The 23,355-nt window shown below is 43.6% G+C and overlaps 1 protein-coding gene across 1 annotated transcript; it reads left to right on the top strand.

Annotated features, from left to right (window-relative positions):
* Positions 1 to 2,828: 2,828 nt before the first annotated feature.
* crip1 (cysteine-rich protein 1) lies at positions 2,829 to 22,634 on the top strand. The gene is made up of 5 exons (XM_041214685.1): positions 2,829 to 2,980; positions 14,916 to 15,010; positions 15,112 to 15,169; positions 16,483 to 16,530; positions 22,113 to 22,634. Exons 1-4 carry the CDS (start codon positions 2,941 to 2,943, stop codon positions 16,521 to 16,523), a joined length of 234 nt encoding a protein of 77 aa, XP_041070619.1. The 5' UTR covers positions 2,829 to 2,940; the 3' UTR covers positions 16,524 to 16,530; positions 22,113 to 22,634.
* Positions 22,635 to 23,355: the final 721 nt, after the last annotated feature.

The raw sequence follows: 23,355 nt of genomic DNA on the forward strand, positions 1-23,355 counted from the left end.
TTGAAGACATGTATTCCAAGCTGGCAGGTGGAACTGCCTACACGAAGTTTAAAATGAGTCATGCTTATCAGCAATTAGAGTTAGAGAAGGCCTTCCAGGAATTTGTCACAATTAATACCCACAAAGGGTTGTACCAGCACACTCAATTACTATTCAGCATCTCCTCAGCTTGTGCCATCTTCCAGAGAACAATGGAAAGTTTACTGCAGGGACTGCCCTACATTGTCGTTTATTTAGATGATATCTGGTGACAGGACTCACAGAAAAAGAGCATTTGGTGAATATAGAAGTTGTCTTAAAATGTTTCTTGCAGGCTGGGGTGCATTTTAAAAAAAGAAAAGTGCATGTTCCAAGTGAGGGAACTAATCTATTTGGATCACTGGATAGATTCACAGGGCCTCCACCAGGTTGAGGAAAAGGTGAAAGCCATAAGAGAGGCACCTGTGCAAAAGAACACCTCCGAGCTCAAATCATTCTTGGGAATGATCAATTATTATGGGTGGTTCTTACCCAATTTGTCTACAGAACTGGCACCTCTGCGTTCTCTACTCAAGAAGAACTAACATTGGTCTTGGGAGGCACCTCGGAAATAAGCTTTCACTAAGATGAAACAATTGTTGCACTCATCCAACCTATTAGTAGATTTTGACCAGAGGAAAGAATTGGTGTTGACATGTGATGCATCCCCCTATAGAGTGGGAGCAGTGGTCTCTCATCGGATGGACAGTGGCACAAAATGACCTATAGGATATGTGTCAAGAATGCTCACCTCAGCAGAAAAGAGATACTCACAGATAGAAAAGGACCTGTCAATCATCTTTGGTGCCAAGAAATTTCACCAATACATACACGGCTGTCATTTTACCATTGTTTCTGACCACAAACCATTACTAGGATTGTTCAGTGAGGACAAGGCTATACCTCCCATAGCCTCGGCGAGAATACAATGCTGGGCCCTGATCCTGGCAGCATTCAAGTACACATTGTACATAGGCCTGGAAATCAAATTGCAAATGCCAATGCACTGAGTTGTTTGCCTTTACAAGAAAATGATGAAGATGTCCCAGTTCCACAAAAACTCATGTTATTGTTAAATTTCATAGATTCATCACCAGTATGTGCTAGACAGATCAAAGATTAGTCAAGTAGGGACCCAGTCCTTTCTCAAGCTTGAAAACAAGTGCTTCATGGTCGGTGTCGCGACTTACTGGGGATAGTGCGCCATAATATCAGCCCCACTGTTCCCCAAGTCGCGAAAAATGTGAAAAGTTTGACTAAACCACCAGATTGCCCCAATTCTACCTAACTGTTTAATATAGGTTAACAGAATACAAGCACCAGGTTTGTAAACTTAATAAGTAAATAACTGCTTATTGAACAAATTGTCTCTAACTACAGGCAAAATAAAGAAATTTGAATTGCTAACTTCTAACTCAATTACTTAAATTCTACCCCCTCCTTAAATCCCTACACACACACAAACACACACACACACACACAGGTGGGATAAAACAGTTCAATAGCACTAATTCCAGAGCAGGGATGGGTTGATTTTGATCAATGGCTTCTAAATTCCTTTCAGTTTTTGTTGATGACACGAGCTGGTCTTCCAGCACTTTCAGTATTTAGCTCACTGGTTGAGAACTTGCTTTTCAATGTCTCTAACAGTGGTTTTCCCCTTTTCCTTTTGACAGGCGTTTCCCCAGAGAAAGAGCAGGTTATGGAGATATGAGGAAGAGAGATTTTAGATGTTTCTCTTTGCAGGCCAGGAGCTTTCTGCTGCTGTGGAATTCCTGGAATCTTCCACACGCAGGAGAAAGAGGTTTAAGGTCTTGTTCCTTTCAGGTATACTGCACTGCTCTCACACAAAACCTGGTCACTTGGGCAGGGGCCAATTAAAATGCTATTGGCAGGTCCAGGACTCCTTTCCGGGCACCATCCTGTCTTTCATGGCACACTCTGTTCCAGGACTGCAACATTGTATATATCCCTCATCCTGTTCCACTGGACATGTCTTTCAACCTGCAGCCATTGTAATTCTAATCCACAGTCCAACAAAAAATAAAAATATATGTTCTTTACAGTTCATCACAAGAACCTGTATCAGACGAAATGAAACCATACTTTAACAGAAGACATGAAATAACTGGTCAGGATGGTATTTTATTGTGAGGAGCACAAGTGATAGTTCCTCCAAAGGGAAGAAAGCCATTGTTAATTTAACTACACAGTGCATATCTAGGAATATCCCGAATAAAGACCACAGCATACAGCTATCTGTGGTGGCCTGGGATTGATGGTGAAATAGAAAGCTTAGTGAAGAATTGTGCGCAATGTCATCAATTGCACAAGTTTCCTTCAACAGCTCTGTTACACCCTTGGGAGGGGCCAGGAAGGCCATGGGTGCAGTTAAACATCAACTATGTGAAACCTTTCATGGGAACAATGTTTCTGCTCATTGTCGATGCCTACTCAAAACAGATGGATACATATGAGGTGAAGTCACCGATGTCTTCTGCTACAATTGAGAAGCTACGTCAAAGTTTTGAATGTGTTCCATCTAAGAAATGTCTGCAGAACTACTCTAAGGTCCCAACTAGGTCACCCCACAACTAGTATGCAATTGGGACTCAAAAGTCACAACAATTAGCAATGTGAAAACAGTGTTTAATCTAATAAAGAGTTTCAAGTATTCTGCTGTTTTCCGGTGTGTTGCCCTGCATTAATCATTTCTTCCTTCTATGTAGCAGTGTCTCGGCAGTGGTTACACTTTGCAATCCTACTTGCACCAGTTGAGGGTTCCGTGTGCAATTGGTTGGCCCATTCTCCCTCCTCCCTGTGCAAAGCTCCTCCTGCAGAAATATATAAACTGACTTGTGTCAGCGAGGGCCAGAGAGAGTGTGAATTGCAGGCATCGGACAAGTGAATCCCGGATCAAACATGCCCAAGTGTCCCAAGTGTGCTAAAGAGGTGTACTTTGGTGAGCAATCTTGTTTTCACTATAGAACGGCAACGTTTTCAACAGAATATTATTACTTTCTGAAACTTAAAAATGAGTCGCGTCTTTTTTCTGAAGTGTAAATTTATTACTTCCTGAAACTTGTTAAAGACAAATTCTCTGTTTAAGGCACAGATGATGTTCCATCTCTCCAAGTGGTCTCTTTCTCTGCCGTAAATCTTCTATGATTTGACCGCTGGTTAAATAATACAGAAAGTGCTTCTGTATCATTATCCTATTGTTACAGTTCCTTCCGAATTTCCAGCAGAGATTGATGATTTTACAACGTCTTGGTCCGTGGTGTCAATTGATATTTCTCGTTTAGCGGGGATGGGGTGTTGGCTCATGTTTCTGGACGTTCAACTGTATTTTCTCAGCCATTAGATGTCGTTAGAACCTTATCTGATAAAATCTGCTCTTGTTTACAGGATGTGGCACCTAGCTTCCTTTGTGAGGCTGAATGTGAAAGCTGAGGAATTTTCAGTTAGAGCTGCAGATTGCCCTATCTGTAAGCAGTCAAGGTGCAGATGCAAAGAGCCGGGCGGTGTAATAGCGCCCTCTTGTAGCCATTCGTGTATAACTAAAACAAAAATAAAAATACCTGGAAAAACTCAGCAGGTCTGGCAGCATCTGCGGAGAGGAACACGGTTAACGTTTCGAGTCCGGATGACTCTTCAACAGAACTAAGTAAAAATGGAAAAAAGGTGAAATATAAGCTGATTTGGGGTTGTGGGGGGCGGGTGGGTAGTGGGGTTGGATAGAGGGCCAGTGATAGGTGGAGATAGCCAAAAGATGTCATAGACAAAAGGACAAAGAGGTGTTGAAGGTAGTGATATTATCTAAGGAATGTGCTAATTAAGGTTAGAAAGCAGGACAAGCAAGGTACAGATAGCCCTAATGGGGGTGGGGTGGGGTGAAGGGAAGGGGTCAAAATGGGCTAAAAGGTGGAGATAAAACAATGAATTTATACATTTAAAAATAATGGAAAAAGATAGGAAAAGAAAAATCTATATAAATTATTGGGTAAAAAGGGAAGATTGGAAAGGGGATGGGGATGGAGGAGAGAGTTCATGATCTAAAATTGTTGAACTCAATATTCAGTACGGAAGGCTGTAAAGTGCCTGGTCGGAAGATGAGGTGCTGTTCCTCCAGTTTGCATTGAGCTTCATTGGAACAATGCAGCAGGCCAAGGATGGACATGTGGGCATGAGAGCAGGGTGGAGTGTTGAAATGGCAAGCGACAGGGAGGTCTGGGTCATGCTTGCGGACAGACCGAAGGTATTCTGCAAAGCTGCCACCCAGTCTGCGTTTGGTCTCTCCAATGTAGAGGAAACCACATTGGGAGCAACGAATGCAGTAGACTAAATTGAGGGAAGTGCAAATGAAATGAGTGTTTGGGCCCTTGGACGGTGAGGAGAAGGGAAGTAAAGGGGCAGGTGTTGCACCTTCTGTGGTTGCATGTGAAGGTGCTGTGGGAGGGAGTTTGAGGTGTAGGGTGGTGATGGAGGAGTGGGGCAGGGTGTCCTGGAGGGAATGATCCCTGCGGAATGCCGCCGGGGGGGGGTGAAGGGAAGATGTGTTTGGTGGTGGCATCATGCTGGAGTTGGTGGAAATGGCGGAGGATGATCCTTTGAATATGAAGGCTGGTGGGGTGATAAGTGAGGACAAGGGGGACCCTATCATGGTTCTGGGAGGGAGCGGAAGGTGTGAGGGCGGATGCGCGGGAGATGGGCCGGACACAGTTGAGGGCCCTGTCAATCACTGTGGGTGGAAAATCTCGGTTAAGGAAGAAGGAAGACATGTCAGAGGAACTGTTTTTGAAAGTGGCATCATAGACTGTCCTCCAATATGCATTACAAGCCTACCGACTCCCACAGCTACCTCGACTACAGCTCCTCACACCCTGCTTCCTGTAAGGACTCCATCCCATTCTCTCAGTTCCTTCACCTCCGTCGCATCTGTTCTAATGATGCCACTTTCAAAAACAGTTCCTCTGACATGTCTTCCTTCTTCCTTAACCGAGGTTTTCCACCCTCAAGGTCCTCAACCGTGTCTGGCCCATCTCCCGCGCATCCGCCCTCACGCCTTCCTCCCCCTCCCAGAACCATGATAGGGTCCCCCTTGTCCTCACTTATCACCCCACCAGCCTCCACATTCAAAGGATCATCCTCTGCCATTTCCGCCAACTCCAGCATTTTGCACACCCCTGTTCTGATCCCCCCCCTTTTTATTCCCAATAATTTATATAGATTTTTCTTTTCCCACCTATTTCCATTATTTTTAAATGTATTTCCATCCATTGTTTTATCTCTACCTTTTAGCCTATTTCAATCCCTTCCCTTCACTCCACCCCACCCCACCCCCACAAGGGCTATCTGTACCTTGCTTGTCCTGCTTTCTACTCTTAATTAGCACATTCCTTAGAGAATATCACCACCTTCAACACCTCTTTGTCCTTTGTCTATGACATCTTTTGGCTACCTCCACCCATCACTGGCCCTCTAACCAGTTCTACCTGTCCTACCCCCCAGCCCCCTTACACCAGCTTATATTTCACCTTTTTTCTATTTTTACTTAGTTCTGTTCAAGAGTCATCTGGACTCGAAACGTTAACTGTGTTCCTCTCCGCAGATGCTGCCAGACCTGCTGAGATTTTCCAGGTATTTTTATTTTTATTTTGGATTTCCAGCATCCGCAGTTTTTTGCTTTTATCTTTGTGTATTACTAAAGATGTCGGCAGGTTCAAATGAATCGGTGGTGATGAATAAGCTGGCCTTGATGCTGATACTCATTTGACGCCTGGATTATCCTGAACAGACCCAAGCCTACCTCTCTCTATCTCAGTCTGACTAGACCAGTCTGCTGATTATTTTCAGATACTTTAATCCAACTCAGTCAATTGGTATGATTTGGGACCCCTATCTGTGTAACCTCCTCCAGCCCTGAAATCCTCAGCTGTCTGCTCTCTTCCAATTCTGATCCCTTGCATATCCCCAATTTTAATTGCTTGACCATTGGCTGCCCTGAGCTCTGCAATTCCCTAAACCTCTCCTACGCTCTACCTCACTTTCTCCCTTTAAGATGCTCCTTAAAACCCATCTCTTTGGTCAAGCTTTTGCCATCTGATGTAATATCTCCTTAAGTCACTTAGCCTCATTTTTTTTTGTCTGATTATCCTCCTATGAAACTCCTTTGGATATTTTACTATGTCATGACACTGTGCAATTTTTTGAGATGGGCTGGTGTTACAATGCTGTGAGGGACCATTGGCATTGAAAGAAGAAATCCAAACACTCTGCAATTAACTGACTGAACCATGTCACAAGATTTCACGTCTTGTGAAACTAAAACAAACTGTATGTCAAAAAGAATCAAACAAAGTAAGCACTTTTAGTTTAATGCTAACATCCAAGCTCCCCCGTGTCAGATGGGGGTTGCCCCAAAGATGCACCGGGGAATCCCTCTCAGAAGGTCCCCAGGTAATTGTTTGCACAGTAGTTGCCCTGAAGTGCACACTTCCTCTGGACAATTGCCCTGCGCTAGGAACCATCTAAAAGTGTGATTTAAATCGTAAACTTCAGATGGCCCCAACAGGGCTAGACCAATAGTTACCCAGAAAAAGTTAGAATAATTAAAACCTCTTCTAACATCTGGGTAAGTATTGTAAAGACCCAGACTGAGTTTCCCCCCTCCCCCACACAAGGGCTCCCCATGGGAAACCCCCACACCCCCAAGTCCCCAGAGAACTACCCCCACCTGCACACCCCCACCCCCATGACTGACTGTCACATCGACACCAGCCCGAGGCCCGAACACCCCTCTGACGACTTGACCTGACCCTCACCCCCGAACCGACCCTAACCCGCCATACCCGACCTGACTCCCTACCCTCAGGCCCAGAACCACACAGCCCAAGCCCGCTCCCAAGGTCCGACACCCACCTGTGGTCCAGCACTGAAGTCGAAACCCCCTCACGCCCTCCCACTGATATCTGACCCCACCCCCCCATCTAGGACCAACTTGAGGTCCAACCCCCACCCCGCAACAAGGTCTGACCACCCCCCCTCCCCCAAGAGGTCCAACCCTCACCAACAAGTTCCACCCCCCCCCAACAAGCTTCCCCGCAAAGAGATATTACCCCCCCACCCCCCCCCCCCAAGGTCCGACCCACCCTCAAACGAGGTCCGACCTCCCCCCCTCCACAAACGAGGTCCTACAACACTGAGGTCCGACCCTCCCCCCCCAACAAAGTCTAAACCGCCCCTCACTGACCTCCGACCACACCCCAGACCTTCAACTCCTCCCCGACCTCAGATTCCCCCAAATCCTATCTACTTACCTTAGACATTTATCTTCTCCCTGGCCTTTCAAAGAGCTTTAAATTTCAATGGGAATTTTAATTTACCTGTATTATGGCAGCTAGTGCTGTAAAACAGAGGGTGTGTCATTCTTCACTTCGATCGAGCTGGACTTTGACACTGGGCCTCAGTCAAGCTGAGCTGCTTGGACCTCACCCAGCCTGAATCAAAAGGTCAGGTGAGAAAAAAAAACCACATAAATAATTCTGCCATCCTTTGTGTGAAGAAGTGTTTCCTAATTTCACTTCTGAAAGATCTGATTCTAATTTTTTAAGACTTCTAAATTTTAAACTCAGTTCAACTTTTTATTTCCCCTACAAGTTCCCTTATCTTACAAAATTTTCAAGGTTTATTCACTTTTCTCAGTGACCAAACCAAAGGTACGTCACAGCTCTCCAGAATTTATTCTGTTTTCTCTTTGATGTTCAAGCTAGCCATCAAGGTGCAAGATTTCATCGGGGTCCTTCCTTTAATTCTTGGCTCAGCAACTCTCCAATTTCTTTACTAACCTCACCGCTCTGGATTCCACAGTGCCAGCACGGGCCTCCCTGAAACTCATGCACAGTGGCTTAAAACATCAAAAGCTCCCTTTGTTTCCAGTAGCCCACTGTTATGGTTTCAGGCTGCAACCAAGCCGAATACTTCCAGAGCTCCAACTGTAACTAACTGCCTTTCATTGAGAGGATTACTGTAGACTTTTTCCTTTTGCTTCCAGCTAAGCAAATGTTCCAGTCGTTTTCCCCCTTACCAACTTTGTCTCATACTGATTAGCAGCTCCCAATCGCAGGCAGTTACTCTAATCATGGTTTTATATCAGTTTGATGTTACCGCTCCGATTTTCAATACTATCTCTAGAAATGAACCCTGTGCTTGGTTTAGAACACAGGAATAGAATGAGGCCATTTAGCCCCTTGAGCCTGTTCTTCCATTCAATGAGATCATGGCTGATCCATGATCTAACTCCATATACCCAACTTTGTCCCATATCCCTTTATACCTTTTGGATAACAAAAATTAATCAATCTCAGAGTTAAAATAAACAATTGTCATTTGCAGAAGAGAGTTCTGCAATCCTTTGTGTGTAAAATTGTTTCCTAATCTCACTTCTGAAAGATCTGGTTCTAATTTTTAGACAATGTCCCTGAATCCTGGACTCCCCAACTAGTGGAAATAGAATAGACAGAGAGAAACTATCTATTCCCCTTAATATCTTGAAAATTTGGATCAAATTACTCCTTAATCTTCTAAATTCCAGGGAATGCAACCCTACTTTGTGTAATCTTGCCTCGTAATTGACCATTGGGATCCAGGTATCATTCTGTTAAATCTATACTGCAGTCTCTCCAGGGCCGACACAGTACTACAGGTGTGAACTAAGCAGGGCTTTGTATGGTTGAAGTATAACTTCTACCCACTTGAATTCTCATTTCTGTATATAAAAGCCTGCATTACATTATCCTTTTTGAATGGGCCACACCCTCCTGGTCTCCAGATTGTCAGAGACCAGACATGCAATTGAAAATGCACATTTGGACCCTTTGGAAGTCCTGATATGCAGGCCTACTTGGGACTATAAGACCATAAGACATAGGAGCAGAAGTAGGCCATTCAGCCTATTAGGTCTGCTCTGCCACTCAATGAGATCATGGCTGATCTGATAATCCTCAACTCCACTTTCTTGCCTTCTTCACATAACCCTTGATTCCCTTACTGATTAAAAATCTATCTCAGCCTTAACCACCCAATCTCTACAGCCCTCTGCGGCAAAGGATTCCACAGATTGACTGCTCTCTGAGAGAAGAAATCCTTCTTTATCTCTGCTTTAAATGGACGTCCCCTTACTCTGAGATTATGCCCTCTGGTCCTAGACTCTCCCACAAGGGGAAACAACCTCTCAGTATCTACACTGTCAAGCCCCCTAAGAATTTTATATGTTTCAATAAGGTCGCCTCTAATTCTTCTAAACTCCAGTGAGTGCAGACTCAACCTCTGCTCATAAGAAAATCACTCCATTCCCGGGATCAACCTAGTGAACCTTCTCTGGATTGCCTCCAATGCCAGTATATCTTTGCTTAGATAAGGGGACCAAAATTGTTCTCAGTATTCTAGGTGTGGTCTAACTAATGCCTTGCATAGTTTTAGCAAGACTTCCCTATTTTTATACTCCATTTCCTTTGAAATAAAGGCCAACATTCCATTTGCCTTCCCCATTATCTGTTGAACTTGTATGTTAGCTTTTTTTGGATTCATGCATAAAGACTCCCAAATCCCTCTGTGCTGCAGCCTTCTGCAGTCTTTCTCAATTTAAATAATATTCAGCTCCTCTATTCTTCCTGCCAAAGTGCATAACCTCACATTTTCCCACATTATATCCCATCTGCCAAGTTTTTGCCCACTCACTTAACCTGTCTATATCCCTCTGTAGACTCCTTGTGTCATCCTCACCACTTGCATTCCCACCTATTTTGTGTCATCCACAAACTTGGAGATAGTATATTCACTTCCCTCATCTAAGGCATTAATATATATTATAAATAATTGAAGCCCCAGCACTGATCCCTGCGGCACTCCACTAGTTACAGGGTGCCATCCCAAAAATGCCCTCCTTATCCCAACTCTCTGTCTTCTATTAGTTAGCCAACCATACTAATTTATCCATGCTAGTATACTACCCCCAACACCATCTTATTAAGTAGTCTTATGTGTGGTACCTTTTCTTTTGGAAATTGCCTTTTGGAAATCCAAATATGCTACATCTACTGGTTCACCTTTATCTATTCTGCTTGTTACCTCCTCAAAGAATTCTAAAAAAATTGTTAAGCATGATTTCCCCTTCATGAAGCCATGCTGACTCTGCCTGATTAGATTATGTATTTCTAAATGCTCTGCTATTACACCCTTTATAATAGACTCCAACATTTTCCCAATGACAGATGTTAAGCTAACTGGCCTATGGTTACCTGTTTTTTGTCTCCCTCCCTTTTTGAATTAGAGTGTTACATTGGCCATTCTTCAATCCTCTGGGACTTTTCCAGAATCTAAGGATTCTTGGAAGATTACTACCAGTGCATCCACTAGTTCTGTAGCTACTTCCTTTAATATCCTAGGATGCAACTCATCAGGTCCAAATGACTTATTGGCCTTTAGCCCCATTAATTTCCCTAGTGCTTTTTCTCTCGTGATAGTTATTGTATTTATTTCCTCCCCTATTTTTTCCCCTTGATTATTTAGTATTTTTGGAATGCTATTAGTATCTTCTACCGTGAAGACTGAAGTAAATATTTATTCAACTCCTCTGCCATTTCCTGGTTCCCCATTATTATTTCTCCAGCCTCATTCTCTAAGGGGCGTATGTTCACTTTGGCCTCTCTCTTCCTTTTTATATACTTAAAGAAGCTCTCACTGTCTGTTTTTATACTACTTGCAAGTTTTAACGCAAAGTTTATTTTCTCCCTCCTTTTTTTGGTCATCTTTTGTTGGTTTTTAAAACTTTCCCAATCTTTTGACTTACCACTAATCTTTGCCACATTATATGTTTTTTCTTTCAATCTGATACTGTCCTTAACTTCCTTGGTTAACCATGGTTGGTTTATCCCCTTCCTCAAATCCTTTTTCTTCACTGGGATGTATCTTTGTTGAGAGTCATGAGCTATTTTCTTAAACGTCTGCCATTGTTCATCAACCATCTTTTCTGCTAAACTGCTTTCCCAGTCCACTCCAGGCAACTCTGCCCTCATTCCATTGTAATTACCCTTATTTAAGTTTGGTGTTTCTGACCCAAGTTTCTCACTTTCAAACTGAATGCTAAATTCTACCATATTATGGTCACTGTTTCCTAGGGGATCCTTTACTCTGAGATCATTTATTAAACCTGCCTCATTACAAATTACCAGATTCAAAATCGCCTGATCCCTGGTTGGATGCACAACATATTGTTCGAAGAAACTGTCCCGAATACACTCTATGAATTCTTGCTCATGTCTACCTCTGCCAATTTGACTTTCCCAATCTACATGAAGATTAAAGTTACCCATGATTAATGTACTACCTTTTTTACATGCCCTTATTATCTCCTGATTTATTCTCTGTCCTACAGAATAGCTACTATCAGGGGGACTATAGACTACTGCCACCAGTGTCGTCTTCCTTTTGTTATTTCTTACCTCCACCCATATGGATTCTACATCTTCCGATCCAAGATCCTTTCTTGGTATCGTACTTATTCCATCTCATAATGACAAAGCTACTCCACCACCCTTTCCTTCCTGCCTGTCCTTTCGAAAAGTCACACACCCGTGAATATTTATTTCCTAGCTTTGATTGCCTTGTAACCACGTCTCCGTAATGGCTATAAAATCATACCCATTAACCTCTATTTGTGCTATTCATTTATTTTGTTCTGAATACTATGTGCATTTAAGTAAAGAGCCATTAATTTTGCCTTTTACCCCTTTGACCCTATTTGCTGCTTTTTTGTATGTTTGTACACTCTGTCCCTTCTTGTCACACTCTGGATATTTTTACCTAAATAGCTGTCCTGCAAGGCTGCCATATCCTTTTGCTTTGTAAGCCTACGTATCCCCTTTCCAGAATCCTTCCCCTGTGCTCCCCGCCTCCTCCTCCCCCCCCACCCCACCCCATTTAGTTTAAAGCTCTCTCTACAGCCCTAGTTATTCAATTTGCCAGGACACTGGTCCCAGCACAGTTCAAGTGAAGCCCATCCCACGGAACAGCTCCCTTCTACCCCAGCCAGTGCCAGTGTCCCATGAACTGAAACCCATTCCTCCCACATCAATCTCTGAGCCACCCATTTAACTCCTTGACTTTATTTACCCTATGCCAGTTTGCATGTGGCTCAGGCAGCAATCCCGAGATTATTACCTTGGAGGTTCTGTTTTTTTAATTTAGCTCCTAACTGTTCAAATTCTTGCAGCAGAACGTTCTTTCTTGTCCTATCAATGTCATTGGTACCAACATAGATGAAGACAACGGGATCCCTCCCCTCCCACTCCATGTTCCTCTCCAGCCCTGAGGAGAATGTTCTTTATCCTGGCACCGGGCAAGCCAGACAGCCTTCAGGACTCACGCTCAAGGCTGCAGACAACAGTATATATCTCCCTAATTATACTGCCTCCTACCACTGCTACATTCCTATTTCCTTGCCCTATCTGAATGGCTCCCTGTACCACGGTGCCATGGTCAGTTCACTCATCATCCCTGCAGTCCCCTCTCTCATCCACAAAGCTTTCAAGAACCTTGTAACTGTTGGACAATTGCAGGGCCCGAGGATCCTCAAACTACTCCCTGGATCCCCTAACCTACCTTACCTGCAGTCACACCCTCCTGTCCCTGATCACAGACCAAATTTGAATTATCCAATCTGAGAGGCGTGACTGCCTCCTGGAGCAAAGTGTCCAGGTAACTTTCCCCCTCCCTAATGTTGCGCAATGTCTGCAGCTCGAATTCCAGCTCCTTAACTTGGATCCGAAGTTCCTCGAGCTGCAAACATACCGGTACAGATGTGTCCGCTGTGGATCACCTTGGTGTCCAGCAGGGGTTTGCTGCAGCAGCAACACAACATCCATCCTGCCATTGCTATTGTGTTTTATTCAATTTATGTATTAATTACTCTAGTATCCTCACTCTTTGCACTTTTTATTATAATTATTTTTTTATAAACATCTGTATCGATCTTATACTTAACAAGCTATCTTTAAGGAAAAGAGAAAAAAAAGACTGGAGATCTAAACACAAACTAAAGATCTTACTTTTACTTTAACGACTAGAAATACTCACCAATCAGCTGCTCTCTGCGCTTTTTTCCCTCTTGCACTCTTTAATGGTCTCACACTCCTCTCTCACTGTAAATGACCACGCTGTTTCTCTCTCAGTCTCTCGCTGTAAATGACCAGGCTGTTTCTCTCACACTCTCTCGCTGTAAATGACCAGGCTGTTTCTCTCACACTCTCTCGCTGTAAATGAAATTGCCTGTGAAGTTGAAACTTCCCGGGATCGCCTGTGAATGTCTCCAACTCTGAGCTGGAGTCTAAGACTTCGGACATGGTGCATATCTGATTAGTTACCCAGGAAATGTTAGACAGATTAAAACCTGGTCAAATACCTGGGTAACTACACAACTCCACCCTCCCCGCCCTTGATCACCCAAATACCCCCAACCACCTGACTATACTCCGACCACCTGACTACCCCACTGTCCTGACCTGACTATCCCCGATCGCCTCATTCAACCCTGAACCGACTACCCACTGACCACCCAACTATCCCCTACCTGACCCGACGACCCCACAACCACCCGACAGCCCCTGATCCAACAACCACCCACTCACCCATCCACCCACTAACATTCAAAGGCTGGACCTTTAAACTCACCATTTGACAGCTAGTGCTGTAAAATGGGGACATGTCCTGTCTTCCCCCGACTCTATTCCGTGCCATTGGATTTTCCCGAAGGACGCTGCACTGTGCATTTCTGTGAAAGCCAGGAAGGACCTGGAAGAAATGCACAGCAGCATCAAGTCAGGAGAGCCTTAGAGCCTAGCAACAGTCTGCTCATCATTACCGCTGCTTGGAAGATTCGGGCCATTATTTTCTGTTCTTCTTCATGACATTTTAATGATCACCTGGATCTCCAAGTCTCTTTGGGCCTCCACTGTTTCTAGCTTTTAACCATTTAGAAAGTACCCTGTTCTATCCTTTTTAGGTCCAAAGTGGATGGCCTCACATTTGCCTACAGTAAAATTAATTTGCCATTTTTTTGCTGATCCACTTGGTCTATCAATATCTCTTGCATTTTTATAGCCTTGTTGATCTATATCGCTGTGTTTAATGTTTTGTGAATCTGTATCTCCAAATCCCTTTGTTCCTCTATCCTACTTAGAATGTATGTGGCTGTCTTATTCTTCCAACCAAAAGTGCACTCACATTTGTCTAGATGGAAATTCATTCGTTATTCACATGCCCTTCTGCAAGTTTATTAATGTTGTCTTGCATTTGTTGCAGTTCTCCTCAGTATTAACTACACACCGCCATTTCTGCTCCTTTCCAATGTCTGGGACAGTCCCTACTACCAGAGTCTGCTCCTGTGGCATTTATGCTTTGAGGGTCATTTTAGCCTAACTCACCAGGCAAAAAACCCACTGGATTTGCATCCTACCCAATATTACTGTCCATAATGGAGAGTGAACATGTGCAGAGTGTAAAAACTGCTTGGCACCTGACCCCCTGGGTTCCTGATGGCTGGGCTAGGGTAGAATGTGCCTCCTCTGTCTATTACGATCCTTCTCATTTCCTCACAGCGAGTGACATCTGTGTGCAATAGCGAAAATGGTCCTTGACCTCTCCTCATGCAAAGGATTTGTTTTTTGAGGACTGTGGCCCTTTCAAACAGAACCACCCAAAAACTCACCAAAGAGCTATGACTGTTGGCTATACTCATGTATGTAACATTTTAAACTTCGTCCATAAGTTCCTGTTGCAAGGGGCTGTTGTCCAGTTTATTATAAAAGTATTTTTGTCACATTGGATTCTTTTCTTCCCAGCTGAAAAAGTGACATCGCTGGGAAAGGACTGGCACAGATCCTGCTTGAGGTGTGAAAGATGCAAGAAAACCTTGACACCTGGCTCTTTCTCTGACGTAAGCTGTTTCTTAATTTGTCTCCTCGCCCCAAAAATGTACTGAATTTGTTTCCTTCCCTTTTTAAAAAGAGATCTTTATTTTGTGTCTTCTTGTTGCAGCATGATGGAAAGCCTTACTGTAACAACCCATGCTATGGTGCTCTCTTTGGGCCAAAAGGTGAGACATCTACCGGAGAGTGAAAGTGGGCAGATTGTAAAAACTGCTCAGTTCTGGGCACTGCCCCTCAAGGAGAATATACTGGTTTTGGAGGGGGTGCAGCAGAGATTCAGCAGAATGATACCAGTGTTAAATGGGTCAAACTATGAGGACAGACTGAATAGACAAGGCTTGTATTCCATCATGAATGGAACATTGAGGGGTTTGAAATGATTTTCAAGGGGGTTCGAGGAGAAACTACTCCCACTGATAGGACTGATAGGAGTGTCCAGAACCAGAGGACGCATAGCCATAAAATTAGAGCTAGGCTATTAATACAGTAAAATCAGGAAAGTTACTCACACAAAGCGCATTGGAAATCTGGAACTCTCTCCTTCAAATGCTTGAGGACAATTAGAGCTTTCAAGGTTGGGATTGAGGAATTGAAAACATCCTCCTGTTCCCAATATTCCTATGGGCTCTTCCAGCAATCACTGCAGCAGCATCTAGAATAGAGAGGTTGCTGAATGATAATCCAGTGTTGGATAACCTTGATAGACTTCAGCTACAAAAACAAATAATTTCCCCCAACCCTCACATTTTCTCCCTTCAAGACTCAAATTTCACCCCTATTCCTAAAAAGCTATTCCATGCTCCAACAAATTCAAAAACAGCTCAAACACCAAATACCACTTAAAGATAGAGCTGGAAAGTCTGCCACGGAAGGGAATGTGGAAGGAAGACTCTCATTTCTTATCACATTTTCAGGATGTGTCACAGCCAGTGAAGCACTTTTGTAGTGTCGTCACTATTGTAATGTAGGAAAAGCAACAGCCAATTGTGCACATCAAAATTCCCAAACAGCATTGTGATAACCAGATAATGTGTTTTTTTAGTAATGTTGGTTGAGGGATAAATATTAGCTAGGACACAAGGGAAAAATCCACAGTCTTCCTTGAAATAGTGCCACAGGATCTTAAATTAAAATTCCTTCTGCCCTCTCAGGGTACAACATCTTATCCAAAAGACACAGATTCCCATTATAATACAGGGGCCAAGGTCAGAAAAAAATTCATCCTGATCTCAGCAGTGTGACCTAAGCTGATTTTGAACTCATGGTTTTGCAGTTGGCACAACAGAAGCCAGTAGGAAAGATCAGCAGGTGGGTGAGAGCAAATTTTACTCGTGAGAAGTTGCTCTGTTTTCAGATGCCACCACTGACCGTATTTGAAAAGTGTTTGCTGGGAATAATGGAACAAACTTGGTCAATTCTGGCCTTACTCATTGATTCTTTGTTTGCGCTTGTTGCTGACGGCATCTTTCATCTCTTACAGGCTTTGGACGTGGTGGTAATGAAAGCCACGCATATAAGTAAACACAAGGTACAGTATGTGGAGCAATTGTGTTACTCCATATTGCAAATTACTCTGAGTTCCAGTGTTTAATGTGCCCTCTCAGTTTAAAGTACATTACAAAATATACCTTTAAAATGGCACAACACAATAAATTCCTGAATAATGCTGTTAAATAAACTACAGTGAAACTACATACTATGCTGTAAGGAAATGCTAAACGATTACAACTGCCACAGCAAATATAATGCTGGAAAGATCTTAAGGAAGAATCTCAAGGCGAGGGTGCAAAGGAGAATGGTATTGGGTGAATGACTTACATTACATGCAGAGACTGGAGAAGTTGGGATCATCCTTCTTAGAGCAGAAAAGGTTAAAGGGACATTAAATAGGGGTGTTCAAAATCCTGAATGGTTTGATAGAGTCAGTAGAGAGCAACTGTTTCCAATGGCAGGAGGATCGATAAACAGAGGACACAGATCTAAAATAATTTGCAAAAGAACCCAAGGGTAGAGGAGACAGATTCTTTTATGCAGAGAGTTGCTGTGACCTGGAATGCACTGGGTGGCGGAGACAGATTCAATAATAATTTTCAAAAGATAATGGGCTAAATGCTTGAAGAAAGAAGAAATTTATAAGATGATGAGGAAAGAGCAAACTAATTGGATTGTACTTTCAAAGAGTTGACAGTCATGCTGGGCTACGTCTTCTGTAAGATTCCTGTATCACAATAGAACTGCAGTGTGCTGATATCTGGATGTTGGATTCTAATTCAGAAGGATTGCCCTTGCTGTAACAGGTGGTTTGAGTTCAGTCCAGTATTGAAACCAATGGGTGTGATTCTCTATATAAACTTGTTGAGCCACCAAGCAGTTGGAAGATGGGATTTTAGGTGCCATTATTTGAACCAGTAGATTTTTATGGCCCAACATGCATTGCAAAAATCTTGTAGCCAATTGCTTTGCGCTTTAAGGTTTCTCAATGTAGAATGGAAACCAGTGGAGTAGACAGAGAACAAAATTAGCTCCTGTATTCATCTCACAACATTGGGCCGTAACCTCTGGTGGATTGGCAATAGATTTGGATTGGCACTCCACCCAAAATTACTTGCCTGGAAAACCAGACAATCCTAGCTCACTTGGCTTTCCAACTCAGTCTGAGCGTGATCTGCGCAGTGCAGCGCATCCCCGGGCCTACAGTCAAGGGCAGCTCAAACACAGGTAAGCAAGCACTAGCTGCCGTAAACCAGGTAAGTTTAAACATGCAGCCAAGTTTAAAGGTCTTTGACAAGCCAGGGAGAAGTGTATAAGGTAAATGGGTAGAATTTGGTAGGGGGGGGGTAGCTGGTATGGGAGTTAGGCCTGGATGGGGTCAGGCCAAGGGTGTGGGGGGAGGGCAGGAGTCAGGCTTCAGGCCTGGTGGGGGGGATGGGGCGAGGAGAGTTGGGAATCCAGTCTGGGTAGGAGGAGTCCAGGAGTTTGGCCTGGAGGGGTGGGGGGTTGAGTTGGGTCTGGGAGTGGGGGCAGGGAGGAGTCAGGTGTCGGGCCTATGGTGGGGGAGAACCATAAAAAAGTTGTGGTGCAGAAAGAGGCTGCTTACCCTATCCTGCCTGCACCAGCCTTAAAAGAGAAAAAAGAAAAAACTAGCTGTTCATTTTAACTCAATTTTTTAGCACCTGGTCTGTAGCCTTGCAGGTTACGGCACTTCAGGTGCAGATCCAGGTACCTGTTAAATGAGTTGAGCATTTCAACCTCAACCACCAACTTAGGCAGTGAATTCTAATTCCACCCTCTCAGTGAAAAAGATTTTCCTCAGATCTCCTCTAATCCTTCTACCAATCACCTTAAATCTATGGCTCCTGTCTACCCCATCTAGCCCCCTCATAATTTTGTACACCTCAATTAGTTCACCCCTTAGTCTCCAATTCATCCAATTGCCCAGCTTCATTTCCTAAAACTAAATCTAGAATTGCATCACTTCTTGTTGAATGCATTTCAAGAATTTTGTGCCTTTCACACTGTCCGTATCCCAATTGTTATTAGGGTAGTTGAAGTCCCCAACTGTTACTGTTACTGCCCTATTGTTTTTACACTCAGGAATTTACCTACATATTTGCTCTTCTAACTCGCTTCAACTATTTGGGGGTCCTTAGTACACTCCTAGCAGTATGGCATTTTTTATTTCTCAGCTCAATCCATATGGCCTCATTTGATGCTTCATTTAGTATTTCATTCCTCCTTACAGCTGTGATTGAGGCTTTAACCAATAATGCTACGTAACCAATAATACTACACCACCACCTTTTTCCCCCTCTCTATCCTGCCTGAAAATTCTGTATCCAGGGATGTCGAGCTGCCATTTTTGCCCCTCTTTCTGTCAAGTTTCCATTATAGCAATGATATCATGCTGCCATGTGTCTATCTGTGCCCTCCGCTCGTCGGCTTTATTTGCTATACTCCTTGCATTTACATATATACCTTTTAACACTACAAAATTCCCATGCTATGCATTTTTTAACCTTTGCTTCTTCTATCTTTCAGAGTCACTCACTAATTCTCCAGCCTCCGTTCCTGCTCTGACTTTGCCCTCAGGTTCCTAGCTCCTGCCAATCTAGTTTAAAACCCATCCAACAGCAGTAGCAAATCTCCCTGCTAGGATATTTTCCCAGTCTTGTTCAGATGTAGACAGTCCGGCTTGTACAAATCTCACCTTCCCCTGAACCAATGCCTCAGAAATCTGATGCCCTCCCTTCTACACCAGCTTACCAGCCAAGTGTTTAATTGCTCAATTCTCCTATTTCTATATTCACTAGCATGTGGAACTGAGAATAATCCTAAGATTACTGCTTTAGAGGTCCTGCTTTTCAATCTCCTTCCTAGCTCCCTGAAATCTATTTTCAGGACCTCATCTCCTTTCTAAATCATTGGTACCCTCCCCCAGAAGAATGTCCTGCAGCCACTCCACGACATCGTTGGCCCTGGCACCAGGGAGGCAACATACCATCTTGGAGTCATGTCTACAGCCACAGAAATGACTGTCTGTCTCCCCAGCTAACAAATCCCTTATCACTACTGCTCTTCCTTTCTTCTTTCTCCCCTCCTGTACATAGCTGCCTATGGTGCCACAAACTTGACTCTGACTACACTCCTCCAAGGAACCAATGCCCTCACCAGTATCCAAAATGGAAAACCAATTGGTGAACTAGGGGACTCGTGCACTACCTGCCTAGTTCTCTTGAACTGCCTGGTGGTCACCCATTCCCTTTCTGCCTCCAAACTCCTAAGCTACGGTGTAACCACCTCTCTGAATGTGCTATCCATGGAGCTCTCAGCCTCGCAAATACACCACAGTGACTTCAGCTGCTGCTCGAGCTCTGAAATCCAGAGCTCAAGTTTCCTGCAGCTGGTGACACTTCCTGCACATGTGGTCATCTCAGACATAAGTAGCATCCACAACTTCCCACGTATTACAGGACATACATTCTAAATGACTGAGCTGCCCTGCCATGGCTTCAATTTACTTCTCTTATGTTAACTTTATTTTACTTTTGGTTTACTTATACAACTTTATTTTACCTGACCATGACTTAACTTTACTTACCTATTACTTGTGTTTCTTACTTAAATCTAAGGAGCTCCTTCTTTTAAAACAAATACATTTTTCTAATTTTCAGCTGCTGAAGACCCTCCCTAACAGCAGTTTCTTACCAACCAATGAACTTATCTTTCTCTTGTGATGTCACTCTTAGATGTTTTCAATCTCAGCCCTCTTGTGCAGCTTTTCAACTCCTGGTCTCTGGGAGGCTAAGAAAGACAGAGAAAGAAAAAAGAACAAGACATAAAAAGCGCCTCCCTCTCCTCCTCACTGAACTTCCTTACTCATCAAACTTATAGTAATTCCACTCTGTACCAGTGGTACTCCGTTGAGAGTTTGGAGGCGGGCCTGTGGGTAGGGGGGTTGCAGGAGTGAGGTGGGGCCTGTGGGTGGTGGCAAGGGTAGTTGGGGGTATGGGGGGGTGGTCCCATGGGTCAGGTGGGGTAGTTCCATGGGGAGTCTGATGGGGTGGTAGTGGGGTGAGTCCTGTGGGAGCTCAAGGGGCAGTGAGTGAGTGCCATGGAGGTCAGGATGGTGGTGGGTTGCCCTGTGGGCGGTTGAGGAGGGTGGGGGGAAAGGAGTCTCGTGCAGTATTGTGGAGGTAAGGGGAGTCCCATGGGGGTCAAGGAAGATCAGTACAATTGTTATCCAGAAGCTAGAAGTGGTTCTAATTCTTCTAACTCTTTTCTGGGTAACTATTATTGTAAGGCAGTTGGAACTATCCAAAGTTTGTGATTTAAATTGTATTTTTGGATAGTTCCTAGTGCAGGGCAATTGCCCATCGGAAGTTTGAACTTCCGAGGCACTTGCCATGCAATTGTTACCTGGGAACTTTGGCAGGGAGTGTCCCCCAGTGCATCTTTGTAGTCCCCCCAAGATACACTGCCCTGGAGCTCGGAAGTTGCAGCCCATTAAGTGCTGCATTCACTTACAAGACGAATCAAGGTCAAGCTAGACAAAATGCAGAAAGATGGAATCATTAAAAGAGTGCAAAAACATGATCATGATCTGCAAGTATTGATGCAAGTGACACGTAATGAAAGATTGGTGTTCAACAGTCTGAAATGTTCCATCAACATGCAGCAGATCAATTTCTTTGGTTCTATTTATTCCAGTGCTGGTATATCCAAGTAAAATAGAGCATATTAAAGCCGTGACAACTCCTTAAGATCAGGACAATCTTCGACGATATCTAGGTCTCTTTAATTTCTTGTCCCCATACATTCCCAATTTTGCTCAAGAATTGCCCTCGCTAAGGGAATTGTTGAGAAAGGACGTGCATTTCAGCACTGGCATTGCAATTATATGATTGTAGGGAAACAACAACCTTGGAGACAGATTCCTCACAGAAAGGGTTGTGACCCTGCACAGTATGAAAAGACAAACCTATTGCATTTTGTTCAAAATCTCTGGTAATGCAGTAAATTAGATGAAGAATACACAGAAATGTAAACTATTCTCTGAGTATTTTTGAATCAGCATTTGCATGAGATTTATTGACAATCTTTAAATTGGCCATTCAGGGGTAGTGTCAGGAAGTACTTCTCCACACAAAGGGTAATAGAAATCTGGAGCACTTCCCCACAAAAGGCTGTTAAGGCTGTTGGTAATTGAAAATTGCAATACTGATTTTGACAAATTTTTCTTAGGGAAGGGTATTAAGGGCTACAAAACCAAGGCGATTAGATCAACTATGATCTAATTGAATGCTGTAACAAGTTTGAGGGGGTTCATGGCCTCCTTCTGTTTCCACACTCTTGTGTAATTCAATATTAATTTATGTTGATAGATTAATGACATACAGAAGAGATATCAATGGGAGGGGCCAGCCTGCATTCATAACACCACATTATAAACACCACAAAGGTTCATGTCCTGGGTAACTCAGTGTCACAGTAGGAGATGTCGATGTCACACAACACATGGAAAAGTGATCATTATTTCCAATGTTCCATTGATAAATTGCAGAGAGCAGATGACTATCTAATGAATATAACCAGAGTCTTTTCCTTTTCTAGGTTTTGAGTTTGCAGTGACTGACAACAAGAAGTTGGAGAGGCCACAAGATTGGAAAGCAAAAGCAGAGAAAAGCCTGTTTATGAATTACCAGCCCAGTATAAATGGTTCCTACAATCTGGCATTGTGTTTGTACACTGGTGTACAATCCAGCCTTCTCAAAATCCACTTCAAGGTTTGAGAATGTTTGTTTGTACAGAGTGAACAACCTGCCCCGATATATACAAATAATTCCTTTAAAGCTAGCAACAGCCACTGATGATGACTCTTGGAGGTTGAATTTCCATGTAGGGGAGAGTGGGAGGGGGAGGGTAATTCCACTCATCTCCCAAAGAGCCAGGACAAGGCAGGGTTATGTGTTATGTCAGTGGAAATTTGTCTCTCCTTGATCTTCAGGAGTTATCTCTGCGTATCCTGATATCATTGTGGAAACTTGAGATGATGAAAACACTTGTTTCAAAGTCAGGCTGTAACCAATTTATCATTTCTTTGCATACAAAAAATAAAGTATGTCGTAAATGTTATGGGCAGAATCTTCTGGCTTGCGTGCAGCTGGCGGAGCCCACACGCCAGCGCTTAAAATATCACGCAGCGTCCCAATGTCACTGCGTGGCATCGCGATATTTCGGTCAGCGGGCACGCTATGCAGTGGGACGCGCGCCCGCCATTAATTAAAGGCCTCGTTAAGGCCCTTAACTTGCCAATCATCGATTTTGAGGGACCTGAAAGGCTGGCAAATATAAAAAATAGAACAATAAAAAATTCATTAACATGTCCCCCTCATGTGAAAATGTCACACAAGATGGGACATGTTAACGAAATAAACAAAAACTTTATTAAATGTTTTTAAAACCGCTATCAAATCTCATCCCGCCACTGGATGAGGCTTGTAAAAAAATCACCTACCTGCCTGCCCGTTGGGCCCGTGCACTGAGCCGGAGATGGCATAAGCAGACAATATGGTGAGATGGCCAACAATCGGTTTCACAATGTCATAACACCAGTTTGCAAGCGTCTGCTATTTCCTGTCATCGGACATGGGGAAACGCAATGTAATACATCTGCATATCATTATAATGCCAGCCAGCTGGAATCATACCCCGTGGCTGGATCATCCAGGCACCTCAGTGGGAAATCATACCAATGCAGAACATGTCTTGACAAGTAAGACATGCAGAAGTCGGGACTTACCATTACAGCCTTGCTCACGTTGCAGACATCTGATGAGCAGAAGATGTTGGAGCC

Source organism: Carcharodon carcharias, chromosome 20, assembly GCF_017639515.1.
Source record: "Carcharodon carcharias isolate sCarCar2 chromosome 20, sCarCar2.pri, whole genome shotgun sequence".
In the NCBI taxonomy this organism is placed as follows: Eukaryota; Metazoa; Chordata; class Chondrichthyes; order Lamniformes; family Lamnidae; genus Carcharodon; species Carcharodon carcharias.

What these genes read in the sequence shown, in the direction of transcription:
- crip1 (XM_041214685.1), top strand. Translation starts at nt 2,941, where the DNA reads ATGCCCAAGTGTCCCAAGTGTGCTAAAGAGGTGTACTTTG. An exon ending in TGCTAAAGAGGTGTACTTTG is followed by an intron (nt 2,981 to 14,915) that starts GTGAGCAATCTT and finishes TTTTCTTCCCAG; the next exon opens with CTGAAAAAGTGACATCGCTG. An exon ending in CACCTGGCTCTTTCTCTGAC is followed by an intron (nt 15,011 to 15,111) that starts GTAAGCTGTTTC and finishes TTCTTGTTGCAG; the next exon opens with CATGATGGAAAGCCTTACTG.